This window comes from Oxyura jamaicensis, chromosome 5 (genome assembly GCF_011077185.1).
Source record: "Oxyura jamaicensis isolate SHBP4307 breed ruddy duck chromosome 5, BPBGC_Ojam_1.0, whole genome shotgun sequence".
Taxonomy (NCBI): domain Eukaryota; kingdom Metazoa; phylum Chordata; class Aves; order Anseriformes; family Anatidae; genus Oxyura; species Oxyura jamaicensis.
Window position 1 is genome coordinate 61479221 of NC_048897.1, and position 12562 is coordinate 61491782.

Here is a 12562-nt window from a genome sequence, read left to right on the forward strand (position 1 = left end):
CTAATAATTTGCTGCAAAAAATATATATGTAACAGGTTAGTTCAAGCCTTTGTATTACTGTGTACACTCATATAAAAACAGAAACCATCAGTGATTAAATAAATAAGGACTGCAGTGTCAGTCTAAGTAGTTCTTTTACTGTAGCAGAACATAGTTGCATTAAAGACACTTTCAGTCTAACCTGTCAATTACAAACCTCTGCTTTTTAAAATACTTGTTTCCTTTCATTTTAAAATTATTTTCCAGTGTTTTTAGCAAACATAAACCTTAATAAAAGGGAAAAAGCATTTTTAATGATGACATATGATTTCCACATATAAAAGAACAAAGCATTAAAAGTGCCATGAGAATTAAATTGCACTGGGAATTAGTTAGCCAGGGTATGTTCCTGCTGCCTTTACATAATAACAAAGCAAACTTGATCTGAAGCTGCATGAAAGAAAATGCAGTCTTTGTTTTTTTTCCTCAAAAACTATTTTTTTGTTGTTGTGGTGGTTTTTCTCTTTGTTTGTTTGTTTTTTCCCCCTATGCATACAGGAGAGATACATTAACAGAATTTCCAACTGGGAAAAAGTGAACTGCTTGACTGACAAGTGCACTTAAATTATGTAATTCTTCTTGCTTGAACTGACATCTAAAATTTAAATGAAACAAAATAGCCAGCTATAGAATTGCTGGGGCAAAATTCCCCATCTTTAGCTTCTGCCACAAACTGAGGAAGCCTGAAGTGTCCAAAAGTAGGTCCATTTTTTCAGTTCTGTCTCTTGATCTTATTAGAAGCTGTTACAAACCACTCACAAACCACTCTTCTCTCACATCTCTAGACCACTGTGGTTCCAAGAATATTTCTGCAACCCTGCTAAAGAGATTTCAAGCATACATACTCTGATCCACCTCCCTGAGGTCACTTCTGAACAGGACAAGGAAGGGGGAACATCACACGTCTCAGAGCACCACAAGTCAGCACTCCACCAACGCTTGTGACAGAGATGATGGGCAACAACGAAGTCAAAGCCTGTATTCAAGCTTTGCCCAATACCAGGGTTATTTTAATCAGTGCTCTGACATGTTCCCGCTGCCCATGTCTCTTCCTGATAACAACAAGCGTCCTCCCATCTCCCATGGCCCAGTTCAGGGCTGAGCTGCCCAAGCTCTCTCTCTCAAACGCACCTCCAACCTCAGTGGGTAAATAACAGCTTTGTATTCTCTTCTGAACCAGAGGTAGCTTTGTGCTGCTGGGAACCGACCTTCTGAAAATCTGTGAACTGCACAGTTCAAGCTGTTTCTGCTTTAAAGGAGTACAATACTTGCTAGTGGATTTCACATCAGTTATTCAGCTTCCCCAGTTGCTTGGCTGAAGCTGATTTGTATTGTTTTCTAAACCTCAATGGCAAAAAGAAAAAGAAAAAAAGAAAAAAAAAACTTATAATTGTAACTCAAATTGCAATGGCATCCAAACATCCCGCTAAACTTTCTGTTACACAGGGATGTGCACATCATCCACCCAGAAATGTTTATCCAAGTACAAGGTGTCGTTTAGGAGAACATCGTACCTATGGCTAATGTTTTATGGAGACTCCTTTAAACCATTCGATGAACTTCAGTGCCCAGGTAGAGAGAGCCTTGCACCCATACTTTTTTGTTGTTGTTATGGATGAAAGCCATAACTGAATGCAGCCAGACACGAAAGGGAAAGAAGCAGTTTTTCTATCACTCAAGCACCACCGCACACATGCTTAGTAAACAAAAGCATAGGAGATGAGAGAATACTTTATCATAATTTTGCTAAGACAATGGCAATCACACATTGTACACACAGGAGTTTCAATAAGACCAAAGCCTTGTTGTTTTGGAACAACGCAGGGAGTCTCACACTTCGAAAAACTTACAACATAAATATGTTAGGGAGGAAAAAAAAAAAAAAATGTTTGCACCATTTTCGGATGGCTGAAACACACAGACTGCCTGGGAGCACACAGAGTTCTTGTGGCATGCCCGGGAGCTGAAGATGCATCCTTTGATTTCCAAGTTACTACTTTCTTCACAGTGTTCTCCACTCAGAAAACTCAAGACATGTAAGAAATATCCTAAGTTCTAAATTAATATTCACATGAAAAAAGGTAAATACTAAAAAATACACTTTGTTTACCTTACTGCTTTAATAATATTTTTCCTACGGTAAGATCAGGGCTCCATTGTGGTGGCCACAGTTACCTCCATCCACTCTCAGGCACAGTGTGGAGACTATTTGCCCAAGGCGTCGTGCCTGGCTCTGGACACAGCTCTTGTGCCTTAGTCACAAGATCCCTCATTTGGCAGTACAGGCAGACTGGATTCCATCTGGGTAAATGTCCTGACAAGAAACATGGACAATGGCTAGAGTTTAACACAGAGCTGAAACTCACTGTGTGTTTGCTCTTTGTTTGTTTTGGTTCTTTGTTGTTGGTGGGGTTTTTTTTTCCTGATTTATTAGGGGTGGAGAGTCACAATAGCAGAAGCAGCAAAACTTTATGAGGCTAAAATCATCCTTGCACACCAGGTAACATCAGGCAAAACACTTGGTTAGCAAAAGGTACTGCAGCTGCATCCACAAACCAATCTCCCTGTATGACAACCAACTGCTGCATTGGCATTGCCTCTACTAAGACGACACTTCTCCCTATACAGACAGGTTTTTCTCCTGATCTGAGATCACCTTCAAAATGAAAAATATTACCATGGAAAGAAAGAGAATGAGCGCTCCCAGGACAAGCCAGCAGAGTGAACAAATGACACCCACATTCAAGTGTCAACAGCAGCAGAGTACCAGCTAAACCTAATGCCAGACACGTGCATTTTTTTATTTTTATTTTTATTTTTTTTATTTAAGAACTTTCAAGGTCTGAGTTCCTAAGGCAAAATATTTCTTAATATTTTGCCCAGGCCACAGCCACATAATTCTTTCTTCAAAGGAAACAAAGTATCTCAGATGGGTTTATTAATATGTATTAACATGTATGAGAATTCATTTTACGTAGGAAAAAAAAAAATGCTGTAAAACTGGATGAATTTGGTTTGACTAGGACTGAATCACCTGTGACAGCCCAAAGCAAGAAGCAAGCACCAGGTATGTGCCGTTCCAGACGGCGAGCACCTGCCCCCGTGACAGAGCTACAGCCAAGGGCCCTGGGGCAGCCGGGCCAGACCTGACCTGCGGCTGAGCCAGCACCGGGTGGGGGCACCAGCCTGAGGAGCCTTCCCCCTGCATTTCAGACTGTGATTTTACCTATACGAGCAGCAAATAATCTTGGATTCATGACAAATCTGGGCACAACTTTTCCCCGGGGGATCACTTGGCTGGGAAATACAAGGCATCATTTTGTGTGAAAATTTAAAGAACTAGAAACAATTGAGCAAGAACACTGTGTAGCTACCTCTGGAGAGGTATTAGTCTGGATAGTCATTTGGATTATGTGGTGTATCTCCATCGCCTTCACTGGAGATAAGCCAGCTCCCACCAATTAAAATTCTGTCCCATTAAATTAAATTCTGAAGAAGGTCTGAGCCACAAAGCCAGCACAAGCAAATCTCAGCGCGCATTAGACTAATGGAGCTGACAAATCGCTGGTGACAGCTGAAACGGCCTCACACACTGCTGGGAGATAAAAACCAAAGCCTATACTTAGAGGTTTGTGGGTATCCAGCTCAGTTATTTCCTGCTCTTTCCAGGCAAAAAGAGAGATGCAACTCAGAGATCAAAGATCTCTGGAAATCTGATTGCTATTGTGCACAGAAGTCACCGCTTCAAAGATATCGGGAAATTAAAGCAGACAGAATGAACTGAAAATAAAGCTTTGTGGATCAGCATCAGGCCAGATTTCAGTTTTACTCACACAAGAGTAATCAGATTCAAAAATCCAACAAAAAGTATTTAGAAAGGGGAACTTCTATGAATGTTTTAAGACTAAGAACTTGCAACTTTGTGCTCACAGCAATTTGCAGATGTAAGCCTGTGCTAGTACAAATTTCAGGTGCCTTGCTCTATGACCCACGGACATCAGCACCTGCACTTTATCAGGTCATTAAATCACAATTGCCCAGCTGGAGAGGATTCTCCAATTCAGTGAGAGTCATACCGCTCCTGTGCAGGTTGGGTGGAGAGACAGCAGCCCACATCACAAGTCCAACTCATGCTGAAACTAACCTGATTATAGTGACGTACTTGTCCCAGACTAATGCCACAGAGTCCTTTCACACAACTGGAACAAAGACTGGCTTCTGCTTTGGCTATCTTCCCAAATCAAGCCCAGTGACATTAAGCTAAAAAGATGTTTGTTCAAGCTGATTATGGCAGTCTCTTTATATATACGCTACTAAAATCACCACAATAATTTATTCCAAAAAAACCCTTTCCTAAGTAAAAATGCATCTTAATATTTATTCTGTTTCTCATTCAGACCCAGCTTGTATCGGGGAAACACCATCTAGCAGGAACACAGTCTTTCTATTTCCAGTTTGTTTTGTTCAGAAAATTCTTCTCTTTTTTCCTGTTAGACTAAACAGACTACAAGTGTGAAACCTGTATTTTGCTGAGCAGAGCATGACGTCATAAACATAAGTGTAGGCCTGTTTTAATACCATACAGTACTGGTGTGATTTTAAGTCAATAGAGCTGGTGGTGCCATTTCTACATTTAACTTTGCACTGGAGCAACCTCAAGATTAGGACAAACCCTTTATGAGTTCATTTATGAATTCAAATAAAAATTCTGCATAAATCACAAAGTCGACTCCAGAGAAATATTGAATTATTTGTTAAGAAAAGCAAGCCATTGTAGGGAGATACAAACACCATTATGCCTTTTCTTTGACTTGTGTTCTCTTAAGGTTTCCTCAGAGCTGCGGTGATCCTCTTAAGTATGGTGCAGTCAAACAAAGAAGACATCTGGCCCAAAACACTCACGTACCCGTTGCACGCTATAAGCTCCTTTGTCTCCCATTGAAGCGGTAATAAGATTTCACAGAGCTGCTGCTTGCCAGAATTGCTAAGTCACTTTCGGCTACACATAAGGTGCTTTCCTAACCTCCTGCTCCTTGCCTTTCACATCTGTGACTCACAAGGAAGGATTAAAGCTGTGTCTTTGGAGTTCACTGAGAGCTAGAGTTCTGGTCTCACTCTGTAAGTTTAACAATTGTTTCACAAATGCTCTAGTATTTGCTTCATTTAAAGGACTTCTGTTCCAGATGACATCAGAATGTTCCCACTGGGTTGGGCCAAAGAGCACTCCAAGTCCTGGCTCTGTTACTGCCCAAGACCGTTATCAGGTGCCTAGAGAAGGAAGTAAGAATAAGATGAGCCGCAGTGCTACTCAGCCAGCCTGACGCTAAAGGCTTGCTGCCTCTCAGATTTTGCTGCTGTGGATAAAAGCCTTTGGTAGTTTTTTCTTCCATGAATTCGTGTAACCACAACCTCCTGCAGCAGTCGGTTTCATTGTTTAAAGACATGCTGCACAGAAGTACCTTCTTTTCAACCTGACTCCTTCTGGTTTATTTAATGCCTAATAGTTTTTAAATTGAAAAAGATTGTTTTCCATATTCACCATCTCTGTTCCACCCATAATCCCAAAGACCTCTATTACCACTTCCTCCCCTCCTCTCCAGGCTGAAGGTCACCAGTCAATCCACTCTTGCATCCCAGTGAAGACATCCCTCAAGGTCAAGATGGCAACACGGTATCACTGTAACACACCTTGCATCTTGCAGCCACAAACTGCACCAAAACTAGGGCTGACAAGAAAATAACACTAAAAGATGCCTTAGCCACCAGGAGAGAAATACACCTGTGTTATGCCACTATTGGCCCATACTGAAATTCTACCTCCACAAATTGTACAGAAAGCACATTTGCAGTTTTCCAAATCTTTAGTCAAATCCTGCACTAAAGGGAGACAATGACTGTGCAGTTTAAGTGGATCTTTGAACGTGTTTGCAATAAATCCTGCAAGCCTTTAACTTTTATTATACGCTGATTTACAGTCTGACTAAAATGAAGAATCCCCACGGCTGACTCAAATATCCTCTTACAGGTTTCACAAAGACAGGTGAAGAAGATCGTATAAGGCAAAATAATGGATGGAGAACCGGTGCATGACAACCTATTCATCTCCTCACTTGTCATGAAACTCAGAGATTTTCCTCAGCTTCAGGTCCATGCTTGTACTTATAAAATCTTTTTTTCTGATAAATTCTAATCAAAACAGATGGTGATGATAAGGAAAGACAGTTTATTTGACAGCTATTATCCAATAACTTAGTATCTACAGTACTTTCTAAGCTATTAAGAATGGAAAAGATAAAAATAGAAGAGCAGGTCCAAGGCTTACTCAAGTCCAGATCCAAGTTCCCAGCACTGACCTGTCTGCACTGCTGGAAGGATGATTAATGTCATGAGAATGCCAGTTATCATTAGGGATCTGGTTTTAATATCCACGTACATGTATGCCTCTAGAAATTCGTCTAGCCACCCCTTCTTTTCCCCACCCCTTTGTTATTCTATGTTTTCTACAGTTTTGAACTAAGAGATCCCAAACCAACAAACTGGGAACTGTACAAGGATACCAAGTCCGTTTCTGCTGAGCTTTACCACAGCTACTGTTGCATCATACGACTATCAAGCGACACTAGGATGGATGCAGGTCATCTATTTCTTTAGTCGGCTGCATAATTTAAAAGTGAAAGAAGAACAGTACCTGGAGTAAAGGCAAAGGCAAATCAACTTAATGAAAGGTTTAGACCCAGAAAGGGTGTGTGACAATGCCACAAAGGAGGTCACCAGCAGAGACTGCACCAGGGCGAGGGTTCTGCCTAAGGCAAATTATTAATTAAGGTGATTATTAATTCACCTCTACTTTGTAGGTCAAGGTGTCCCTTGGTAATCAGGATGATGCCATTTCATCCAGCTCAGGGAAATTGCCTGGAACTATTGTAATTCAATACTATGTGCAGACAAGAGGGAAGGTGTAAGAGAGAGCTGAAACAGAAATGGGTGATTAGACACAGAAAACAACATAAAGGCAGCCATATGTGCATGCAATATGTAAAGATGACCAAAACTGCAAACAAAGCCAGAGTGTTTAAACACAAAACAGGAATGTGCCATGAAAAAGCAATGTTCCTTTAATAAAAGCAAAACAAACAAACAAAAAAATACACTGTTAAGCAAAATCCATTCCATTGCTTCCATCCTGAAAATCTCCAAATTTAATTTTTATATATACACAAACACACACACACACACATATATATTGTTTGTGGTTGGAAAAGTTAAGAATACAATGTCAGGTATGCCAAACTGAGCCAGGATTTGACATCACTTTCAAGTTGACCTACAGCTCCCTGCTAAGATCAAAGCCAACTCTCTTTGATCTCTCTTGCCAAACTTCTCCATCTATGCTGGTTATTCTACCTGACAGCTGCCAAGATGGGGAATTTTTGCCTCCAACATTTCATTTTCAAGTGAGTAAATAAATCTGTAACTATGTGATCTACTCACCTGAATCTCAGTCTTTACTAAATTATTTGAAGCTGCAAAGCTCTCCCAGTACATCCCTGCTATGCACGTACAGTACTCCTGGCAGCTGGGTTTCACCTTGGTGCAGCTTGCCAGGTGTGCCACCCTCACTGAAATAGGGCTGGAAGTGCCACAGCTGTGCCTAGGCAAGGTGACTGGAGCATTTCATTTACACTGGTACAACTCACGCTTCCATCCCAAAGTGTCCAACAGCTAAATGAGGCCTCTGTTGCTTTTCCCCTCTACCACATTCATTTCTGGATGCAAACCCATTTCACTGAAGCCTACTTAACGCCTTACGGAGTTTTGAACTTTCTCAGGCAAACAGAAATGAGGCCGACATCATGTCCAATACCTAGCATAAGGGTATTGCTGCGGCACACAGACTCCATAAAGTTGGTGCGAGTTATTTGCACATTCCTCCTGTATGTTGGTTATAGTGGGGTTAAAGTCTTGTTTTGAGACAAAAGAGAAGAAAAATGAAGATATTGACTTGTTATTAGATAAGGCAATGCAGAACAGAGTTTCAAAACAGAATAGGATGTTACACCTGTGCAGGAATCCCCTGGAGAGCTGCATAAAGTGCTACAGCAGGGACAAAGGCACACATCAACATTTTGGGCTTTTGAAGAAAGGCGCTGAATAGTATGTTCTGCTTTCTGCTCACTTTGCTAAGGTGGCATACTCACTCTAGAGCTTTACTCCTGTGTTCAAATTCACACAGGTTCTTTAATCAGATGTCTGTTTAAACTTTCCTAGTCAAAGCATACCAAGGCTGTCCTAGTGGGACTGCAGATAAAAGTAAGTTTTGCAACTGTCAGTCCCAGACCAAGAGGAGCTGGTGGGCTTGTCCTCTGTAAGGGCCACAAGCTGAACCAGTCAGCGTTATTTTGTAAGGGCTGTGGCCAAGAACAAGACTCCTTCTGACAAGGATATATGAACTTGTTGACCGCAGATGAGTTGTTTGCTTGCATCCCAGAGCAATATTGCAAAGCAGAGTTGCCCAAAGCAAATTTCTTGTCCTCAAAACACTGTCTTTCATCGTTGTAAAATAAAGGACAAGGGAGCAATAACTGACTTTACACTCTTTGCCATTTCATGTTACTAATTCATGAGTGAAATGTACCTGTATTTACAGGTATCTGTGTCACTGTGTGCACTCACATCACAGCCTTCTGTAAACCCACTGTCTTTTCTGGTCTAGTCTTAAACAGACTGCTACCCTCAGGATTGCCATGTCTGGGGACTTAAGGTGTCCTTGGCTACAGTACTGAGTTTGGGGAAAATGCCATATGATAATGGGATGGGCCGCTTGCTTTCCCCTAGGTGAGAATGATACAGTTGATCTACTTCCTCTGTAAATGACTTAAAAAAAAAAGATCCCCATACTTTACATGCAGCCCTTTCACACTTGCTGCCAGACCTGCAATGGAAGGCAATCTCTTCCCACACTGTCTGTCAATGCAGATGAAGTAAAGCAAATGTGACAGAAACTGATACAAAATACAACCTGGTGACTGGCAACGGAGAAAAGCACGTAGTCATACAGCCCAGAAATTTAGCCCAAGCCTCCTGAGGCCTGCATGATGCCTTTAACACAGGTCCTTCTTTGCAATCATTTTCATCACCAGTGAGCAGCAGCAGCTCAACAGAAACATGCCAGAAACAGATCTCTTATACCTCAATTCCGCCACTTCCTACCAAAAACTTCTCCCAGCCCAACAAAGCTGTCAGAATAGAGTTTGCTTGAACAGAGCTTGTTCCAAACAAACATTTCTCAGAGTCTACAAAGCCTGCAGTTCACTTACCTATCCAGAGTGTCCCGAGGCACTTTACTCCCTCCAGCTCTGCTGTTGACATTGGCATTCTTGTTGGCAGTCATGGTCATTTCTGCTTTCTAGAAATCTGGATATCTGTGAGAAGAAAAGTCAATTAAGCTTCGACAAGCCCCAGTGACAATTAATTTTTCAAACTGCTATAACTACTACACTCCGTAAAAGCAGAACTCCCGTCTGCTTTTCATTCTATAAAATGCAATCAGGTCTAGCTATGGTCCTGAGAAACTAAACCCTACCTCTCTGCTGCTGTTGTTTCACATCCACATCCCATCCAAGTTTATCAGAGCCCAATGCTATAGCAGGAGATAGCTTATGGACATTAGGTGCATGCTTCAGATTCTGGCATGTCTGGTGAACACAGCTTGATACTGAGTTCACAAAATATCACAGGCTTGGTGTGGTTCTTCCATCCATCAGCATACGCTGAAAACCCACCAAGTGCATTCTGCAATACCTGCAAATGATGTAGTTATGACTGACGTTCCAGCCACACAAAAGCTTTTAAACAGGAGGAAGCTTCACAATTTTAAAGCGTAGCTCTGTGTATATTAAGGAAATATTTTTCAAACAGTGAAATACATTCAATAGTGAATAGCTTGAATATAATTTTCAGATCTGCTTATGACATGAAAATGTCTGCAAATGGTTTCTGGCTTATTCCCTCTATTAACCACAAGATTCTTCAAGTAAAACTGTCTTATGATGCTTTTAAGACCTCAGGTAATATAAAGAATCATTACTGATTTCTAGCTCTATCTTAATAATACTAAGGCATGAGATTTGGTAGCAAACCAAAAGCGGTAAATTCAACTTCAGCCATGATGAAAACCCTATATATTCAGTCCTGGGTTGTAGAATTCCCAGCACAAGGCAATACTAGTGTCTTCCTGACTTCACAAACTCCTGACTAATGGTTGTCTTCCAAAGAGAAATTAAAATGCTGCCAGAAGCACATAAATATTGTTTGCTCTTCTGTATAGCTAGGAGACAAAAAGAATACCAGACGCATGGAAGAAAGCCTAAATGGAAATGGCAGACAGCAGGGAGAAGTCCTTGCAAGTGAATTCCCACAACAGGTATAAAAACAGACACCTCAGATTGAGTCTCAACAGTAAAGGGGTTTGGAAGAAGAGGGGAAAAAAAAAAAGAAAAAATACACATTCTAGAAGAAATTTCTCCCAGACAAGTGCAGAGAGAAGGCAGTTGGCAACTACCTTCCTGAGGTACCTCAAATGCATAGGAAAGGAAAGACCAAGAAGGTTCTTGGCAACCAAGAACCCAAAAGATGGGCCTTATCATTGTAATGCTGCTGCAAATCAGGTAAGAAACAGCCCAGTACTGTGATATAAATTGCCCACGCCCCACTACCTCAATAGAAATGTTCTGAGCCTGAAGGGAGAATTTTATGATAGGGATGTGGGCCAGGATGTGAAAGTGGTAACCTCTGCCACCATGCCTCTCCCTTGACTACATCCCACATTTATCTTCTGCAGAGCGCTGCTCATAGTGGCAATTTCCTCTGCCACTGTAATCATTTGAGAATTATTTTGCAGGAAGAGGGAGAAATACATTTTTATGTTATGAGTCCCTCAGGAAAGAAACGAGGGAGTACTTATTCCACCTGATGCCACAAGAGTTGTTTATCAAGGATTCTGTGGCTGTCCTGGCATGCTCTGTGGTGGTTTGAGATGTTCCTTCATTTGTAGGCTGAAATACGTACCACAATTTGAAGTACTGCCACCCAGGTTCTGACCAGAACTACCACTTTTTACAACCATTAATGGCATACTTAATGCAAAAATAAGGAGCACCACAAACTTGTTGTTTACTCAAATCCACAGTAAGTCCAGACAGCTTGAGAAGCCAGCTGTAATGTGATGCTGGAAAGAAAGCTGGGTACTGACAACACACAAAATCCTTGTACAAACAGACCCATTGCAGTGAGGAGGACATTCTCTAAACCACTTTATTCCAAACAGTTCTACCACAAATTAGGTCAGAAAAATCTCCTGTGGATTGCAGCTCCAAATGCAGAGTTAATCATGCTGACCACAGATTCCAGGTCTTCTTATCCTCCTCCGATTGTCCTGTGTGTATCAATCTCCCCAGATTGTGTGGAGGTTTGATTTTTTTTTTTTTCAGTTGGTAACGTTTTATATTTATTTATTTATTTTATGTACTGAAGCTCTCTGAATTTCCTCAGTGTCTCAGTGTTATTGTTACTGTTATACTGTCAAGATAACAGGGCTGTAAAGAACTGCCTGTTCTGGTTGGAGAAGGACTTGCCTGGGAAAAGAAAGAAAAGCCTCTGATGCTGGCCAAGCTTTCTAGGACTGTACATTCCACACAGAACCAACAGCTTTTTTTTCTTTTTTAAATGTTTTCCACTCACCGGTTCAATGCTTTTACTGTGTTACATCTAAATCACTTAATAGCAATCAAGGTAAGAAAAATAAGAGATGTGTGACAAGGCAAATAACAGCATGCAGACCTTACATTCATTCTGCAAGATTTGCTTTTCTGTTGAAGACCAGAAGAAGCTGAATAGACCTTCAGAAAGACAGGACACTGGCCCGGCCCACACAAATGATACAAAACAGCAGCATAAAAGCACAGTAATTGTCATCTTCCACTTCTCTCACAATAAAAAATTTGCATGCATGTACACCAAGGTGTTTGTTTTTTTTTTATGGAAAAATTTCCATATTTCCAATTTCCAATTGCAGCTTTCCAACAGCTTGATAACATCATTGTGGTCAATATATTAAAAAAAAAAAAAAAAAAAAAAAAAGTTACCTCCACATTTCAAAGCCAACTTGAATGCCAAATAGGCCAAATTGTTTTGCTTTCAGCAAAAGGGGAACTTGGTCCTAAAAGCAGATTTCACAAGATACATCAAATTTAGTGATAATTTCCATGCAGTTGAGACTATGTTATATAGAGTGAAGACTTTTATATGCAGTTTTTCTTTACTGCTTATTTTTCATGAGTATTTTGCTGCAGGTGATGCTGGTATCATCCCAGTACACACAGAGAAAATCTAAATACCCAAATAACTTGAAACAGAAAGTTATTTGAAAACTTGGCAGAAAACTAATCAACAATTTACTGAAGCACCTAGAAGCACAGTTAACAGCACTCAGTAATTTAAGGTCTTAACAAACAACTGAACAACA

The 12562-nt window shown here is 40.7% G+C and overlaps 1 protein-coding gene across 3 annotated transcripts in view; it reads right to left on the reverse strand.

Annotated features, from left to right (window-relative positions):
- The window catches only part of DENND2B (DENN domain containing 2B), a 143761-nt gene that overhangs the window by 77639 nt on the left and 53560 nt on the right, over positions 1 to 12562 (reverse strand). For all 3 annotated transcript variants that reach the window (XM_035328680.1, XM_035328683.1, XM_035328681.1), the window contains one exon: positions 9357 to 9461. In XM_035328680.1, the coding sequence (XP_035184571.1) occupies positions 9357 to 9436 (80 nt within the window). In that variant the 5' untranslated portion in view covers positions 9437 to 9461. The remainder of the gene's footprint in view (positions 1 to 9356; positions 9462 to 12562) is intronic.